The sequence below is a fragment of the Girardinichthys multiradiatus genome, chromosome 4 (genome assembly GCF_021462225.1).
Source record: "Girardinichthys multiradiatus isolate DD_20200921_A chromosome 4, DD_fGirMul_XY1, whole genome shotgun sequence".
Classification (NCBI taxonomy): domain Eukaryota; kingdom Metazoa; phylum Chordata; class Actinopteri; order Cyprinodontiformes; family Goodeidae; genus Girardinichthys; species Girardinichthys multiradiatus.
In genome coordinates, this window is record NC_061797.1 from 15,403,855 (window position 1) to 15,424,187 (window position 20,333).

General features: G+C 38.8%; 1 protein-coding gene across 1 annotated transcript in view; it reads right to left on the reverse strand.

The window, feature by feature from the left end:
- Positions 1-670: 670 nt before the first annotated feature.
- The window catches only part of trip4 (thyroid hormone receptor interactor 4), a 141,505-nt gene continuing 121,842 nt past the window's right edge, over positions 671-20,333 (reverse strand). Inside the window, exon 13 of the mRNA XM_047362352.1 lies at positions 671-975. Coding sequence (XP_047218308.1) covers positions 911-975 — 65 coding nt within the window. The 3' untranslated portion in view covers positions 671-910. The remainder of the gene's footprint in view (positions 976-20,333) is intronic.

Consider the following 20,333-nt stretch of genomic DNA (forward strand, 5'->3'; position numbering starts at 1 on the left):
AGTGAACTTTTATCAATTGTAAAATGTCAAAACCTGAATTACTCAGTGACTTTATCTTAAAGACGCTTCAAAGAAGACAATTTCTAAGTTTGTCCTAATGAAAATACCCATGTGCTCAAGTGTTCTCCTTAGTTCCGGCATGTTGTTACATGTACTCGGAAAGAGGATAAAATTCCATTAAAGGTAAATCCTAAACTGAGGATTTAGAGAGTGGTTTTGACTTGAAGACCTAACAACCATCAGTGGTTGTTTTTTCTACCTTTGATCTATCATTTTGAGGTGAATAAGTAAATCAGAGCAACACCAAAAAGCAAAACAAAAAGCAAAAAAAAAAGCAGTGTGTTGATTGGGGATGTCTGATTGCAGTGTTCAGCCACAGTTAACCATCTTCTGCATTCTTCTTTCCCCTGTTGGTTGTCGCCTTTGGCACCAACCCCCCCTGCTGCTGTAATCAAATGGTTTCATTGAAACTAATGACAAGGCTGTGCTTTTTTAACAAAGTGCTATTGTTCGTGTAAATGTGGCCCTAAGTGAAAGACGGGTAATGACAGGCCAGCGTCTAGCGAGGGAAGTCGAACAGCATTTCTCTTGTAGCTGTTTAACTCAGCTGTCATTATTCTTAACTGCAACTGTTTATGTTCTGTAAATCAAGCTTGTGTGCAATAACAAAGACAGTTCAAAGTGTTTTTATTTCTGTAATTAAACAGAAATTATTTTATAGATATGTATAAAATAATCTTGTACAATATTTGTCTTTGCACTGAGTAGCTTTAATCAAGATTTCTTTTGTTTACTGCAAATACAAGTAATTACAATCAAACATTCAAACAGCTTTGATCATAAACTACAGTCCAAAGTGAGACCCGAAAATGGTAATTTGCCATGTTCCTCTAGAGATTTTCCTCCAGTGTCACTCTGCAGCTGATGGGAGCAGCCCCTTCTTGGCACCCTGGTGGTAGTGGCTCTCCAGCTTCCCTGCAAGAAAGAGGGGGAGGGGGAGAAAAGAGGAAGGGATGAATCAAAACACCATCAAAGGGACAGAATGACCTTTCCGAGAGCTCAAGGCCGGCTGATTACAGGCGGCCTCGGGTTGATGCACAGAGACATCGAGATGATGAAGGAAAAGACCAATGAGTCCTGTAATTCAACAGCAAAGACTGGGGAATGGCTTTTGTTGGCAACAAAACAAAATGTGTTTAAATTTAGTGGTTTGTGACAGACTTAATTACAGTACTATTTAATGCAACAAAAAGCTAACAGTAAAATGACTACAAATACGACATTCTGGTGAGGAACGGTTGTATTTATGTTTAAGAAATGTTTTACATTAAATATTATTTATTCATTTACATATCAATTCATACAGAATGTTAATAAAAACATTACCATTCAGTAGCCATGTTGTCTAATTTTGTAGCACTTTAGTTAACTGCAGTCATTTAAAATAAACATCATACATACACTTGAGTTGATGTTTTTCCTGAAGTTGGTCCAAATTGATCCATTAAACCTCTTATTGACAGACATAACAAGCTAATGCTTTTCAGATGTGTTGTTAGCAATGATAAATCCTTTATTCTCATTGAACTGGAGGAATGTCTAAGGACTCAAAAGCTGGTTAATGTACAATATAAATCTTTTGAATATTCTGTTAAACATTTTAAGTTTCTTGATGTTGGATGTTAGGACAAAAATTGGACTTTGAAGAACTCATACTAGACAACACACCCAAAAAACATACACTACTCACAAAAAGTTTAGGATATTTTGCTTCTGGGTGAAATGTATGAATAATGTAAAAGGTTCATGCTACACTGATATCTCATGAAAGTAGGGCATTTAAATACAAGCATGAAATGGTGGTTTTCTTATCTTAAAAAATGTATTGAAACAAAGGCCTACAAAAATGGTGGGTATACCACAACAAAAAATGTCAATGTTTCAATAACGTCCAATTACAGCTTGACAACAGCGTCTCATACTGTTTACAAGTTGACTTATTGATGCTGAGGCATGGCATCCCACTCTTCTTGGAGGGTGGCCCTCAGCCCATTGAAGCTCTGGGGTACAAAGTTTTGAGCTTCTAGGCATCGACTCAGCTGATCCCAAAGGTTTTCCATAGGATTCTGGTCTGGAGAAAGTGCAGGCCACTCCATTTGAGGTACCCTAGTTTCTAGCAGCTGTTCCCTAATGATGCGACCTTAATGAGCTGGAGCAATGTTGTCCATGAAGATGAACTGGACTCAGTTTCTATGTTCGACCATGGCGAGCCCTGTTGTGAGTGGAACCTGTTCTGTTGACCCCCGCTGAATGGTCTTAGCCACTGTGCCGCAGGTCAGTTTCAGGGTGTTGCCAATCTTCTTATTGCCTAGGCCATCTTCATGCAGAGCTAAATATTTTTCATTTATATCCTCTTTTAGATTCATGAAGTAACATATTCAATTCAATCCATCCATCCATCCATCCATCCATCCATCCATCCATCCATCCATCCATACATAAATCCATCCATCCATACTCTCTTCTTCAGTACAGGTTCACAGGGGAGCTGGTGCCCATCTCCATCTGTCTACGAGCGGGGTACACCCTTGACAGGTCGCCAGTCCATCGTAGGGCAACACAGAGACACAAAGGACAAACAACTATGCACACACCCATTCACACCTAACGGAAATTTAGAAAGACCAATTAACCTAACAGTCATGTTTTTGGACAGTGGGAGGGAGCTGGAGTACCCGGAAAGAAGCCATGCATGCACAGGGTGAGGAGACAAGGATGCTGAGCTTGTTCAGGAACTGAACCTATACAGTGCCTTGCGAAAGTATTCGGCCCCCTTGAACTTTTCAACCTTTTGCCACATTTCAGGCTTCAAACATAAAAATATAAAATTCTAATTTTTTGCGAAGAATCAACAACAAGTGGGACACAATCGTGAAGTGGAATGAAATTTATTGGATGTGTCAAACGTTTTTAACAAATAAAAAACTGAAAAGTGGGGTTTGCAATATTATTCGGCCCCTTTACTTTCAGTGCAGCAAACTCACTCCAGAAGTTCAAGGAGGATCTCTGAATGATCCAATGTTGTCCCAAATGACTGATGATGATAAACAGAATCCACCTGTGTGTAATCAAGTTTCCGTATAAATGCACCTGCTCTGTGATAGTCTCAGGGTTCTGTTCAAAGCGCAGAGAGCATCATGAAGACCAAGGAACACACCAGGCAGGTCCGAGATACTGTTGTGGAGAAGTTTAAAGCTGGATTTGGATACAAAAAGATTTCCCAAGCTTTAAACATCCCAAGGAGCACTGTGCAAACAATCATATTGAAATGGAAGGAGTATCAGACCACTGCAAATCTACCAAGACCCGGCCGTCCCTCTAAACCTTCATCCCGAACAAGGAAAAGACTGATCAGAGATGCAGCCAAGAGGCCCATGATCACTCTGGATGAACTGCAGAGATCTACAGCTGAGGTGGGAGAGTCTGTCCATAGGACAACAATCAGTCGTACACTGCACAAATCTGGCCTTTATGGAAGAGTGGCAAGAAGAAAGCCATTTCTCAAAGCTATCCATAAAAAGTCTTGTTTAAAGTTTGCCACAAGCCACCTGGGAGACACACCAAACATGTGGAAGAAGGTGCTCTGGTCAGATGAAACCAAAATCCAACTGTTTGGCCACAATGCAAGACGATATGTTTGGCGTAAAAGCAACACAGCTCATCACCCTGAACACACCATCCCCACTGTCAAACATGGTGGTGGCAGCATCATGGTTTGGGCCTGCTTTTTGTCAGCAGGGACATGGAAGATGGTCAAAATTGATGGGAAGATGGATGGGGCCAAATACAGGACCATTCTGGAAGACAACCTGTTGGAGTCTGCAAGAGACCTGAGACTGGGATGGAGATTTATCTTCCAACAAGACAATGATCCAAAAACATGAAGCCAAATCTACAATGGAATGGTTCACAAATAAACGTATCCAAGTGTTGGAATGGCCAAGTCAAAGTCCAGACCTGAATCCAATCGAGAATCTGTGGAAAGAGCTGAAGACTGCTGTTCACGAACGCTCTCCATCCAACCTCACTGAGCTCGAGCGGTTTTGCAAGGAAGAATGGGCAAGAATTTCAGTCTCTTGATGTGCAAAACTGATAGAGACAAACCCCAAGCGACTTGCAGCTGTAATTGCAGCCCAGGGTGGCGCTACAAAGTATTAACGCAAGGGGGCCAAATAATATTGCACGCCCCACTTTTCAGTTTTTTATTTGTTAAAAAAGTTCGACACATCCAATAAATTTCAGTCCACTTCACGATTGTGTCCCACTTGTTAATTCTTCACAACAAATTTGAATTTTATATCTTTATGTTTGAAGCCTGTGGCAAGAGGTTGAAAAGTTTGAGGGGGCTGAGTACTTTCGCAAGGCACTGTAGAAGAATGTGTTCAGTTCATTCGCCCTGTCCAGATATCCATCTGTCCGATCGTCCTTCTGGTTGAAGCCTCTGATCCTCTTCATCCCTGACCAAACATTTCTGATATTGTTTTGCTGAAGCTTACTCTCCATTTTCTTTCTGTACACCTTGCTGTGTTTTATCCTGACTTTAAGCTAATTCTGTATACTGCTCAATAAATCCCTATCTCCCTCTATGAAGGCTCTTTTTTTCTTGTTAAGCAGGTCCTTTATGTCACTGGGGATCCAGGGTTTGTAAATGGGAAGCATATCACCATTTTGGTGGAGATGGTGATATTCACACAGAAGTTTATATAGTCGGTCACACACTTAGTCATGGCACTGATGTCCTCTCCATGTGGCTGACAGTGTGTCCAGGGCTTCTTCAGCTTCCTGTGACCATCTTCTCACAGTTCTCACAAGATAGTGATCTGATTTGTCTAAAGGAGGTCTTGCTTTAGAGATGTATGGGTCCTTCACATTTGCATAGAACAAATCCAACATTTTGTTTTCTCAGGTAGATCAGCTGACAAACTGTTGAAACATTGGAAGTGTAGCAGAGAGTGAGGTGTGATTAAAATCACCCGATATTGCCACAAACATATTGGGGTATTGTATATGTAGGTTAGCAACAACTGAGCTGATGAAATCACATGCAGTGTCGGCAACAGCTGATGGTGGAACGTAAGCCATTGCAAAAATAACACTGGTGAATTCCCTGGGTAAATAATATGTGTTCACAGTCCAATGTCTGGACAGAGACAACACTTTACAGAAACATGTCATGGGTTACACCATATGTTGTTCATAAATTTTGCTAATCCATCTCCTTTACATTTGCCACTCCTCTTTAAATCACTGTCTGCTCGTATGGTCAGAAAGCCTGACAGAGACACGCTGGAGTCGGGGATATGATCCTGCAGTCATGTCTCAGTGAATCACATGATACTTTCAGTGACCAGTATGAGAATGTGTGAGAGTGATAGAACCAAATTTAACACATCTGCTCCCCATTCACACCTGAGACCTTATAACAAACACTAAGGAGTCACATGACACCAGGGAAGAAAAATGGCTAATTGAGCACAATTTGGACATTTTCATTTGGGGTTGCACTGACTTTGGTTGGCAGCGGTTTAGACATTAATGGCTGTGTGTTGAGTTATTTTGAGGGAACATCAATTTTCACTGTTTTATAAGCTTTATGATACTGTGAGCTTTGAGATACTGTAGTTGAAAACTCAGCAGAATAGGGCTAAAACAAATAATCTGATTAATTGTGATTAATCGATAATTGAAATAATCACCAACTAATTTAGTAATCAAATAATCATCAAATGAAGCTTACATAGTCTAGAACATGGCATTTGCTGAAAGAAGAGCCCATTCAGAGCAGTAATTAAGCCAAAAATGTGAAAAAAATAAATACATTTTGCATTTAAGTAAAAAAAAACAAAAAACTTTTTTGTGTGTAAATATGCTCTATCCTGAACATCTCAAGTAGCATAGGTTTGTCTTCTCCTGGTCCAAATTCTGTAAAAAATCACCTATTAAGCACATTTTGCTATCTGACTATTAATTGGTTAATCAAAACAAATTGTCAACATATTAATTGATAATTGTAGCCCTACAGCAGAAGTAGTCTTAGTTCTATCTGGAAGATGAACAGCAGAAAGCTGTGAAAGCAGAACATGTTAACTTCCATCATCGGTTTACTGAAGAACAACACTAATCAATGTCAATATCTGAGCACTTTTGTCAAGAATGCAACAATGGAGAATTCTTTTAATTCCTTTTAAATCCAGTTGTTGGAAAAGGTAATCATAGCTGCATAGACTTGCTGTCATTTTGAGAACGTAAAAACTCCCTGTTTTCAATTCAATGCTCAAAAAGTTTCTGTGAGGGCCAGAGAAGAATGTTTGACGAGATGAAACAGATCAGGATTTCAGCACGTTGCTATTCATATAAGCGCTCGTGGCTATGAAATCAACAAAATCCCTGCAGCCACTGACCAGACCTGACCTCCTAATCTACCGTAACTGTAACCTTTTTCTGTCAATAACAGCATCCCGAGTATTGATCACATTTCTCCATTAGAGATCATCCTCCCAAACTACTGTTTGCTGCTTTGTCCTTTTCTGCAGAACAATCCCTGCTGGATTCCAATAACTACTGTTGACCTTGTCCTTAACTGCAGACCAAATAATAACCCTGTGTCTCAGTACCTCACACAGGGCTCCTGTTTGTCAAACCATGGCATTAGCTGGCTTTTTCTCCCCATGGCTGATGGGGGGGGGGGGGGGGGGGGGGGGGGGGGGGGGGGATGATACAAATATGACAGGCAGGAGCTGTGGTTGTCACCTGTGCTCTCTTTTTTTCATGTTGTCACATTATGGCTGAACTCTGTGGGTAGCAGCAGCATAAACACGGTGTTTAGCACAAGCGCTGTTTGCTCACAATTTCCAAACCTGTCTGAAAGGCTGTCAGTGTGTGTCAATTCTGCCAGGAGTGAGTGCTGCTTAGGCGCGGAAACCCCTTGGGATTTTTTATTTGGTGAACACTGCCAAAAAGGTTATCCAAAACTGCTTTAATGACACATTCATCATTACAGAATTTCATGCCAAGTTTAAAAGGCTTTTTGAAACATTCAGTAGACAAGGGCCGGGGAGTCGATCCACTGTAGCGTGTCTGTTAGGGGGAAAATAAATATTAGATGGTAAGAGCCCAATAACTGTATCATAAAACCCAGAGATAGCAGTTGTACTAAGCAGAGCTGGAGAAGTGGTGTTGTGCCAGCATAGGCAGACTTTTTCTTGTGGGAAGCTAATCCGTCTAACTCCTCCAACTGGTTCTGTCCTCATTAACTTCCTTTTGGGTGCTGCACAGGGGAGCGAGAGTAGGAATCAATAATGTGCAAAATGTGCTGTGACAATTTTTCTTGTCATAACACACTGACATTTCCATGAAATGTTATGTATCAGCAAAAATGAAAACAAGCTGATTATCAGAGTCAAAACAAGCAAGGAGGGACTGAGCACTTAGTCAGTGTCAGCACAGTTTGCCCCACTCATGAATACAAACCAAGCAACGGGCACTGCAAGCAAAGTGTGAATGCTGTCATGCCTAATCCTGGTAGAGAAGGTAGTGCAAATTGTAAATATATTAGCACGTTTAAGTGACTTACATTGTTAGAAACAGAAAGGCAGATTTATTTACATGACATGAAAGGAAGGATCCATATATGAATCATTTATTGACATGGGACCCAGACAGCAAGCTGAGAACACAACAGTCTGACATCAGCTTCTAGAGGTTGCCTTTTTTTGCAAGTTATGGTTTATTGGTTTATTAAACTAGGGTGTGGTTTAATATGACATCAGCAAACTTCATGTTTCAAGAAGATCACTACCTTTGGACGTTTCGCACAGACCTCGTGTCAATTTTTATAATGCGTGCTTTAACAACCATTGATTTAAAGTTATTTACTTATAGTCTAATGTTAGAAAATGTAATACAACTCTAATAAATAATATCTCCCAGCAGGAGTTCGCTTATAGTTATTTTGGTTTGATCAAGGCTTGTAATCTGTTGAAATCCAGTTGACTGGCCCAGAACATCTGAAACACATTTAATAGAAGTGTATGTAATCTTAAATCTTCAGAAAATGATGTAATGCTAAGTAAAATTATACACACTTGGAATATTTACCTCTATAATCCATCACAATACTGTACTACCAAGATAAATAAACTATTACATAATAGTAAACAAACTGGCAAAGGGCCAAACGGACCTGGAGCCCAAGGGATGATTCGCATGATTCAACAGCAGAGTTGGTCCATGCCAGCTTGTATTCCTAACCATAATTCAGCCAATGTGGTGTGTATTTTAGGGGAAAATACTGCGATTTCATAAAGAAAACAAGACAACTTAAATTTCAATGTAAAAACTGTTATTACAACAACATGAGGCTCATCCTTAGGGGGCACTTAGATCTAAGTCTACCAGTCAAACTTTAAAGGTTGTGTCTTGGTGTTACATGGCGTTGATGGTAAACCTAGAACCACCTTATGTAACTACAGTACAGACCAAAAGTTTGGACACACCTTCTCATTCAAAGAGTTTTCTTTATTTTCATGACTATGAATATTGTAGCTTCACACTGAAGGCATCAAAACTATGAAATAACACATGTGGAATTATATACTGAACAAAAAACTGTGAAACAACTGAAAATATGTCTTATTTTCTAGGTTCTTCAAAGTAGGCACCTTTTGCTTTGATTACTGCTCCGAACAGTCTTGGCATTCTGTTGATGAGCTTCAAGAGGTAGCCACCTGAAATGGTTTTCCAACAGTCTCTTGAAGGAGTTCCCAGAGATGCTTAGCACTTGTTGGCCCTTTTGCCTTCACTCTGCGGTCCAGCTCACCCCAAACCATCTCGATTGGGTTCAGGTCCGGTGACTGTGGAGGCCAGGTCATCTGGCGCAGCCCCCCATCACTCTCCTTCTTGGTCAAATAGCCCTTACACAGCCTGGAGGTGTGTTTGGGGTCATTGTCCTGTTGAAAAATAAATGATGGTCCAACTAAACGCAAACCGGATGGAATAGCATGCCGCTGCAAGATGCTGTGGTAGCCATGCTGGTTCAGTATGCCTTCAATTTTGAAAAAATCCCCAACAGTGTCACCAGCAAAGCATCCCCACACCATCACACCAGCAGAGGTGACTCTTGGTCTTCCTTTCCTGGGGCGGTCCTCATGTGAGCCAGTTTCTTTGTAGCGCTTGATGGTTTTTGCGACTGCACTTGGGGACACTTTAAAAGTTTTCCCTATTGTTCGGACTGACTGACCTTCATTTCTTAAAGTATTGATGGCCACTCGTTTTTCTTTACTTAGCAGCTTTTTTCTTGCCATAATACAAATTCTAACAGTCTATTCAGTAGGACTATCAGCTGTGTACTGTATCCACCTCCTGCACAACACAACTGATGGTCCCAACCCCATTTATAAGGCTTGAAATCCCACTTATTAAACCTGACAGGGCACACCTGTGAAGTGAAAACCATTTCAGGTGACTACCTCTTGAAGCTCATCAACAGAATGCCAAGAGGCTGCGTAGCAGTAATCCAAGCAAAAGGTGGTTACTTTGAAGAACCTAGAATATAAGACATATTTTCAGTTGTTTCACACTTTTTGTTCAGTATATAATTCCACATGTGTTAATTCATAGTTTTGATGCCTTCAGTGTAAAGCTACAATATTCATAGTCATGACAATAAAGAAAACTCTTTGAATGAGAAGGTGTGTCCAAACGTTTGGTCTGTACTGTATGTGTCGGTTCATCCCTTCACTGTAACCATTTAGTCATGGGAGTGAAGTAGTTTGATTATTAAACACAATTATATCAATTCTAACATTTCATGTATTATTTAATTGAATGGAATTTTATGAATATTTTATATTACACCCCTATTTCTTCTGATTAAGGTTCTGATACCTGTTTGGACCACTTGTTAAAAGGACTGATTATGGCCACTGATCAAATAACTACAAGCCACCTCTCACCAGTAGATATTGGAGACAACTAACAACATTGTCTTTCATTGGGTTATGAGGAGTGCATATCCACCTCATTCCTGGCTGGTGGAGGATTATTTATGTTAGCAACTGTTTTTTTGCAGTGAGGTATGTTTGAAGGAACTGGTTAGCAGTTTAGCTAGATTTCTTCTCTTTGAATCCCTACATGTGTCTGAAAGTTTTACAGTAGCTGTTTGTCATTCAACATGGCGGTAGGTATTTTAGCAGCTGAAGTCACTTTGTCTTCTGTTTAGACACAAACCATTTAACATTTAAACGCTATTTAAATGAAAAGAAAGTGAAAGTAAAGACGTGGTGGTTTTTGACCAGTGCAGGAAAAAAAGTTGTTGGAAAGGTGACAGCTGCATGCTGATGACTGCAACATCTCTGCAACACGGTAGTATACATGTGACAACACTGCTGTTGTTTCACATCCCTTTCAAGTGTTGTCTCAGCTTTGTGAGGTGATGCCAAAAATAAAGCACCAGGTGCTGGCCACATTGAAAAACCAGATGACTTGTTGGTTGAGCTGAACCACGCTTTGGAAATGTGGCCTAACCGTCTGTTGCAGATACTCACAGAAAACCATTTATAGCTGGAGATGAAAAACTGCACAGTGTGAACAATGAGAGATGGCTAAAATGGTTCAGGCTTTTAGATAAAAACAAACTGCTTCCCAGCTATCTAAAAGGTAAATGTAGCTGCAGAGTGTGGTGTTCTTTCCCTGGAGAATCATAACTTTGAATGACCTCTTTAACATACAAATGGTTTTGTGATCCATTGCTACAATAAAACTGATTAAACTCTGCCTGTGGAGGACAAGAAAAAGAGCTGAATGGTATAGATCTTAAGAGAACAGCTGGAACTGCGACACGTCTGATCTTAGGACTAATGCATAACTGGTACCAGTACACACCGGCTCTGTAATAAATGGCAGGCAACAGTTTAGAAAAAGTCTTTCAGGCAATTATATGCACTCATTAAAATATATCCCTCAGCAAACAGCAGAACAATAACACGGTTTTGAGCAACTGCTGGCTGACAGCCGAGGACAACAAGAGGGAGAACAATCTCTGGGTCTTACAACAAGATAGATGCCAGGAGACTCAGTCCAGAAATGATAAATATTCCATGTGAAAAAGCGACTTTTGTTAATGGCTCTGGAGCTGCTGAGCTGTCGCATTTCAAAATAGGTGCTGTGGAGTCAAGAGAGCTTTAGGGAATGCAAGTTAAAGAAGAAGGCAAGGCGTGAAAGAGTGGGTGGAAAAAAACAGAGAGACAGCAAAAATGAGACATGAGGGATAAGGAGAAGGAGGGATGAGAGTGGGAGCGATGGAGGACACAGTAGTGGAGGCAAGGAGAGAGAAACAGGACCATCGATTGGCTGAGATAATTTCCCATTGATTGCTGCACTGTTTGGAGATTGCTAGAGAGAGGTTTATAGCCCGCACGCTGCAGCTGGCCATAAAGTAAGCCCAGGTGGTCTGCAGAGGGCCAGCTCCATCATCAGGACCATAAAAACACACACTAAGCCACACAGACACACTTAGACGTCCACTAAACTTAAATAGTCTCTTCCCATAATAACAAATATAACTGCCCGCATACTATTACTATAACAGATAATGGGAAAGTACAGCTCATTGCAGACGGAAAGCGGCTACGAATAATTCCTTGAAATCCAGGGGCAGGAATGCAAGGAGTATTTATTAGAATGAAATAGAGGTCCACTGGCATCCTCCCCGACATCAATAACATGCAGTCCATCAGCCTCCTTGCAATAATAATCACAGAAATAATTGGCTGGTTGCTATTTCTCTCTTTCACTGAGAGCAACTGCCCACGCACCGAGAAATAAAATGGATGAATCCTGATTTCCTTTTGTATCTTTTTATCACACATCATTCCCAATGCACCTGCATAATAAACCCAGAGCAGCTATGCATACAGCACGCACTTTAAACCCCACGTTAACACACCTTCTGAAGGCACACTGTGGCATGAGGAAATTGCTTCATGCCTACAAATGATGACACAGAAAGGGGGGTAAAATAGAGCACCGACAGCTTTCTGATTGAATGTAACACCTTGAAAAGTATCTGTTTCAGTGATTCCCAATGGGTTCTCACAAAAACCAGCTCCGAGTCTGTCACAAAGAGAGAAAGAAGTAGCTTAAAGCGAAATGGGCTCTTTCAAACCTCAACATAAAGGCAGGATTCAATAGGCAGGATTCAATAGTAGAACATGGATGTGGAGTTGAGAAATATACCAGTGGGCACACAATCAAATATGTGTTTTATGCCAAAGCGTATGATAGACAATGAACTTTCAATTCAGACATCTATTATCCACACCTAGAAGGGGACATCTGGATGTTTGGTTGTTTTACCTAAACCTCTTCTATATGGTAACGACTTTTAAATAGAAAATACTGTATCTGAGATTACAGATTTCTGTCTCGAGAGCATACTACTACTTTACAGCATTCCTCTCCGTGTTTTTAAAAATGACTCCTCTTGCATGGCTTTTGTCTACCTGACCAACAGGGATGTCACTAAACCAACTAATAATAACATTTCAGATTTTTGTAGACCTGCCAAAAGCTTTTGAAATAGATCTATATTTTATTAAAAATGAGTCTAAAGGAATATAGTTTGTAATAAGGGTTGCAATGCCTATGTAACTAGACTACGCTGTGGGGTTCCCCAGGGACATAGTAATGGACCGCTACCTCTCTTTACTTATTTTGAGCCTTGGCCAAATGTTTGGAAAAGGTTCTGGCTGTTAAGATCTACAATATGTCTTGGGCTTATAATGGTGTGAATCTGAGTTGGAAAGAACAAATAGATTAAGAAAATAATAAATAAATCAGCAATATAAGAAAGGTAATCATATTGTCAAATAAAATCTTCTAACGTTGCACTATAGTTTGATTTATTTGCATCTATCATATGGTAATATAGTTTTGGCAAGTGATTTTTTTACAGTTCTTTATTAAATATTCCCAATACGGTGTGTTTAGGATGCAACCTAACAACACCCTTTGTCTTATCAGTTGATTTGATCTAGAAACTCCAGATTGTTATGATTTATAAAAAGTTTTTAGATAAGTGTTTATATTTATCCAAAAAAAGGGAAAACTAAAAACTAAACTTTCTAAGCTATATTAAGGATTAATTTGGATGAATTTCCTAAGAACATAATATCCTATTTACTACTGGTAACCCTTTCCACACCATTTGGTCCTTAACGTGAGGTCATGACAGATAGTGTTTATGAAACAGGACATCACATAGAAAAAACTCATACGTCGTCAATGGTCTTTGATGGAAATAAAAACAAAATATTTATTTTGTGGAGATTATCTATAGTCATACCAAATGTAATATATCAGAATGCTTTAATCTACACAATGTAACATAGAAAATACTTTGAACTGTGAGATTATTTATAAGTGCAGTTCAAGGCTAAGTAGTGGGGGGACCCTTGAATAGAAAATTTAAATTCAGTCTTAAAGGGAATAAAACCTTAGTCTGAATGTGTCCAGAGCTAAATTGAAAGATAGACTGCTCAATCGACTAACCTCTTGTGAGGCAAAGGACTAATGGGTTGTTTCCTGTAGTGTAGTGATCAATGTAGAGCATGGAGATGTATGCGCTTGTAAAACCTGACCTGTAGAAGACTCCGGCACTGGTCCATACAACAAAAAATTATAATATGTTTGTTCTCATTTTTATATTCATTTGTTCAGACTTACCATGTTTGTGTGGTGTTGAGTTCTTCACTTGATTAGATCATTATGCATCTTATACCGCAAGAGTAATGCTAAAGGAAGGAGCCATATCTGGCTTTAGCTACATATTCAGCTCTAATTGGTGAGTCAATGCAGCTACAAAACACATGGCTGCAAACATTTTTCACATATTTCTGGGTTCCTGCAGATGAAGTGAAAGGGCTACAAATGCATCACAAATCTGATGGTTTCATTTTTTTTTTTTGAGGCTTCGGCAAAGCGATGTTGCCTTTTTATCTTCTTATCCCCGTCTGGTTGAGCTTATACACCTCCAGCTGAAGACATTTTGAATGTGAAACCAAGCTGACAGCCTCAAGCACTGCAGGAAAGTGGATGTGTACAAAACCCAGTAGCCAGGGGAGCACAGCAAGAGGGGAGGGGAAACTGCCTGGATTCCCATCTTGCTGTTAGTCACACCTAATTTAAATTCCCTTCCTGTGCTGCCGAGCCAGTGAATTTACAAGTGGATAGAGGAGGGTGCTGTTTGAGACTTGTGCTGGCATGCTGTTTGCAAGAGGTTAGGAAGACACATCAACCGTGCTTCCCACTGCAGAGAACACAGTCTCTCCCGACTCTGGGTCTGTCCAAACCTCCCTGCCTGAAGCTGTTCCACAGACGCTCAGCAGCTGTAATGGCTGAGTGATTTCTCCAACCAACAGTGCACTGTTGAGCCGATTTAGTCACGCACATGACAGTTTGTCACAACTTGCCAGAAAGCCAGTGTCTGACGAGTCGGGGACAGCAAAGGCAGTGCTGGTTTGTGGGGGAATGCGGAGCGAGGGTGAATTTAGAAACTCATCAGTATTGGTGTTTTGTATTAGTTGATACAGTAAGTTCTTTTTAGCTTTGGAGGTTTTTTCTTTAATTGCATTAAAGGAAAGAGCTCAAGCACTGTTGCTGAGCATTACATTCAGACTCTTAACACCACTGAGGGATTCATGGGAAGTTCTAAGCAAATTCAGGAGTAGCAATAAAGATATTTTCCATATTCCACTGTGGAGACTTTTGCATTAGGTAAAACCCTTTATCCATGAAACCAAACACATGACATGAGTCCATATTTTCTGAAGCAAAACGCTAAAAGTAATGTCACAAGCCAGTTTGAGAATCACTGAGAAGAATACGAAATCAGGGCTTAGTGCAAAAATGTATGTTTTCAAACACAAGTGGACATTTAGCAGTTAAAGTTAAAAAGTTAATCCTCTGCCGTAATTTATTATTAAAACAATTTTGTAATTTTTTTCTTCACAGCACCGAGATAATATTTATATTTAGAAACATTAATCCAACTTTACTAACTAAACTTTAAGAAGTCAGTTAAACAATGAATAACCTGCATTTACCTGAACACTTGGCCAGGGGCCCAAAGTGTGAGCAATTTAAATGTTTCGATATGCAAAAATGTAATGTTTCACTAGCTAGGTATGTGCTAGCATCAAAGAAATGCTAAACAGAACTTGACTATCAGTGTCTCATATGTATACTTAAGTAGCTGAGGTGCAGTAGTTAATTTCTAGTGGTGGAGATGTTGTGTAACAGTAAAAAAAAAAAAGTCAGGAAACTGTTGTAATTTTCAGCAATAGTATCGCAATTACATATTTTCCTGAAATCATGCAGTCCTATTGTAAATAGGGGAAAAAACAGTGAGAACAGTCTGCTTTGAAATAGTATTAATAAAGGTGAACTTTTACTGTGTTTATTGACTTTTTATGGACAAGCAACATGTTGTTGACAGAATACCAATGGACTTAGTTAATGGGGTGTAAGAGACTGTGTCCTACCGTTAAAACAAATATACTGCAATGAAGTAAAACGTAAACTATGTAAGCCAATAAGTAAAAAACAAGGTCATCCACAGTGAGACTTTAATGTGTTTTACACCATCACAACATGCTAGGCTCACTCATAGAAGTTTTATTGACCCAAGCTGCTGGAAGAAGCTTGAGCCTGGATGTTGGCACACCAGCATCAACATTTATCTTAACCACTGCAGAAATATCAACGCCTCTTCTGTTTTTAGAGCTTTTCAATCGGTCATGCAAATAGAATGAATGTTTTTCTTTATTGAATGCAGGAAAACATGCATCTGCCATGTATCTGCCTTTATTTCTGCTGAACAATTTCTATGCATTCAGAAACACATGGACACATATTAGGCATGGCCCCTGTTATCACTGCTGGCAGCTAAAATAGAGTATATAGGGTCAATTGATGATGTTAAAAGACATGCTATGTAGTGCTTCCAGTAAATGTTATGGCTTCTTAAAGGGTTTCCAGCATTCTTACTGATGCGCCTTCAGAAAAAAACATTAGCTTATTGTAGAATGTTGCTGTGATAAATCAAATTACACTGTTATGGCAGCAACCTCAAAGCAGCAGCAGACTTTCCATGACAAAAGCTCAAGTAGACTTTTTAGGTTTCAGATTTAAATGTGGACTATGAATTTGTGAGAGGAGTTAAAAATGACAGTCTTTACAGATACATGGAGCACAAAGGTTTCTGTATTCCCCAAAGTGCTTTTGCCTCCAGCTGTTTCACTCGGAGTCAAAACTCTGGAGTGGAGGTGAATGGAGGGGCTATCCATCTGTCCAAGCCTTGGTCTGAAATGTGATCCTCAGTCAAGCCTGACTTCTACTGTTTCCTTTTAGAAAGAACCGTGGCTGAGAAGAAACAGCTTATATTGCATTTAAACACTTAATTTGGCCAGTATCAAAAGAAGCACTAAAAAGAAAGACTGGACAAATAAATCATCTTAAAACACAAAGACAATCAGCAGGTTAGAGGAGTGAATTTGACTGCAAACCTTTGGGAATTATCAGATAGAACATAGAGACAAATAGACACAATCTGGGCGTTAGTCCGTAACATGCTAATGTACAAAGGCTTCTGGTTGACACCCAAATCTCTGATCATTTTATTTTTTAATCATTTATTCCAAATAAATTACACCTTTTAAGCTGCGCAAAACTAGGATGCATGTTTGCGAGCTTTAACAGAGGAAACAAAGTCTCCATACATGAATCAATACAATGATGTTTCTCTATTGGAGCAGTTTCATTGTAAGCCCAGGGATGGTTCTGAGCAGGTTCTCTACCAGTCATTCTGTCTCCAAATGTCTCCTCTGTTTAATGTTTGATTATTCCTCTGCAACTGCAGCGCATCAAAACCATTTCTCTACACAAATCCCACAATTTGTCACATCATCCCTGCAAACTTATGTCTTTATATCACCAGTCCAGTTTACCTACTAGGTTTTCTTTTTTAAACTGCAGTTTGAGAGGTTTCTTCACACTGCTGGTCAGCATTTCCAAACTATTACAAAGAGTGCTAGAAAAAGTAAGACACACTGTTTTAAGCAGGATTTATAAATTCAGCTGAAAGCATTCAACAGAATTTAGAAACTCCTTCAGAGGTATTAAAAAATTCAAATCCAGTTGAAAGCAGTGATTGTGAACACAGCAGCGATGAACTCACCAGAGAACAAGAACGTGAAACATTGCACTGCTGGAGATAGCCACCAGCTCCCCTGCGACGAAAAGCGGCTTTAAACAATAGATGGATGGATGGTTTTTGCTGACTCTCAACTAGTGCTTTCTCGGTAAACACTTGTTGCTGAGAAAGCAGTGGTTTTTACGGAGCTGGATCCACTACTTCTAAGGGGTGGAAATGGAAAGAACAGATGCATAAAGGCTCTAGCTGAGAACTGCAAAACGTGTTGCAAAAGCTTGAAGTGATGTAGACAAAGATGTCACAGAGTTCATTAACAAGGTACTGAGGGCTATTTGTTGCACAATTGTAAGTCAAATAAACATCATTAAACAGCTTTATCTTTAAACAACCTTTTGTAAGGACTGATCAAAGAAAATCACTCGTACTAGATGCAAATATTACATTTTTGGGATTATTTATATTATTATAATGTCAATGGTGAATGTAACATTTTTTAAGTCATCTCTGCTTTTACAAGCATACGTATATAATGAAGAATTTTGCAGATTAACTTCCTATAGAAGTGGACAACTAGCAGAGCTCAGCTTGTGTTTGAAGTCTGTCAGCCAAACAATGTTGGACGTGTAAAGGCTGTCAGGAGGAGTCGTGCACACTAAAGGTTCATTAAGTCCACTGGAAATTAGCAATGAATGCTTCAAAAACTGCTGGGAACGGCTTAGTTCTGTCGGCTTGAGAAATTCCAAAACAGTCAATTTTGGCTGTTTGGCTCTTCCACATATTTTACTGGAGCCTTAGAAGTTACCCAAGGCAAAACTCAAGCAGTAAAATGCATTATTTAAAAGTTTGGAGCAACAGAACAAAAGTAACAATCAAAATGTTTGAATGTTACTTAGAGGCAAAATTTGGGTTCCTGACAAGACAACTACTGTTGAAAGAGGAACTGGTATCTTCATGCAAAAACTTCACTTCATCATGCTCAGAAGAATATGTAGAGATGGATGTTTACAAAATGACCAACTGTTACTGATATAAAATATAGAAAGATCACAATTTCTGACCTTCATTAATACTTTTTTTTTACTTTATTGTACTTGTCACATAGATTTAAAAATAACTGAGCTTTTGTTGATTACCAACAAGAGAAACAGAAGAAGCGGTTTTCTGACACACAGTGAGCACAAAATATTCATTTGTATTCACATCTTAAATATGAATAATGTTCAGATTTAGTTTGAACACCCTTAAAGTGAACAAACTGTAACAGTAAATTCGAAAGAACTCAGCACATGTGCAAGCTTTTATAGATGTGCAGTTTTGTACCTTCCCAACCACGGCTATTTCGTACAAAATCCACAGCGCTCCACGTTGAAAGCCAATGATTTAGATCATTTACTCACAGAATGTATGAAGGCAGGGTTGTGGGACTTAAAATAATAATCAGTGCTCATAATCTCTCACACAGCTAAGCAAAAGATTATTCATACCACTGGAAGATTTAGATTTAAAATTAGTTTAATTTAAGACAGTTATTTCTGAAAAGATTATAAAAAATGTAAATATAGTAACAATTTTGAAATACAAATTTATATTTTTCATATTTTATATTCTTTATATTTTATAAAAAAGAATGGTTTGTAGAAAATTATTTACAGGCTTTTCAGTAATCAATGGAAAAATTTTACCTGGAATTACAGCAATGGAAAACTTCTTAAAAGTTGCCAACCAGGTTTTTGCATGTTTCCTCTGGTGTTTTGATGGCTAATCTTTGGTGATGAGCTTCCAACTCTGTGATGTTGGAAGGCCTCCTTGCCAACACCCTAATCTTTAGCTCCCGTCAAAGATTCTCTATCGGATTCAGGTTTGGACTTTAGCTGGGTCACTTCAAAATGTTAATATCACTTCCAGTCAGATGAAACATGTTGTAAAAATAAAAGACTACTTTAGGTCAGTCAAGAGGTCTGAATAAATTTGGTCTTAATTTTATGTGATTAGAACTCCCATTGGCAATAGGGTGCAAAACAATAATTTTTTCTATATGCATCTCCAAAACTCATCTAAATTCATAACTACCAACAAAAATAAACATTCATGGCAATCGTAAGCGAATGGGCACATGGTCATGAAATTAAATGAAAGACGCTTGTGATGAAATCGTAACACTTGGCTATAACATAGGTGCACATACTGCTGCTCATTGCAGTTTTGGTTGTTTTGTACCCAAATTCTGCACATACAAAAGTAACCATCTACTTCACCACATTTCACACATACGTGTCAACTCACATCCACCATGGGGACTTTCGTACCTGCTTTGAGAACAGATGATGTAAAGTCTATAATCTACTCATTAACCTATGTGAGTAAATGTGATTCTGTAACTCCAGTAAAAATATCTATCAGTAGGAGGTTCTCATTGTTAATCTCTCTTTGGTTTAATCAGGGATCATATTTCATAAATGTCAAATGACCCAAAAGGAAATTAAAATAAACTATAAATAAATAAAATAATATACAATTAAACTTGAGCATTAAATAAGCATTAAATGCGCACTTTTAATATAATTTATCTCAACAATTCTTTAAAAACGTGCACCGGTTAAATACATGGGCACAAAATTGAATTAGTCTGGGTTAAAATGGGAATGGAAGGATATGAACAAAATGACCCAGAGCCAGAACAACAACGACGTAACAAATAAGATGTTGCATTTTTGTTCTACACATAATTAAACATACATATTACCTGCAGATTTAGATTTATCTCAGTGCTTTTCTGCTTGGAGTAACATTATGTGCTATTTTTACCAACTTAATGAATAATGTACATTAAAGAGAATTATAAGAAAAAAGACAACCTTCACAAAGCAGTTCTTTTATGTGTTAAATAAAGTGGAAAGCTCTGAGTCACCTCTGATAATTGAAGACAAGCTGAACACTACAAACGCTTTTTTCTCTCATGAAAGCAATTTTAATACCTGTGACACGTGTGTTTTTAATGCATTCTCATCTTTTCCTTCACATTTCCATTTCAACTTACTGAATGTCATCTTGTCAGCTAATTTAA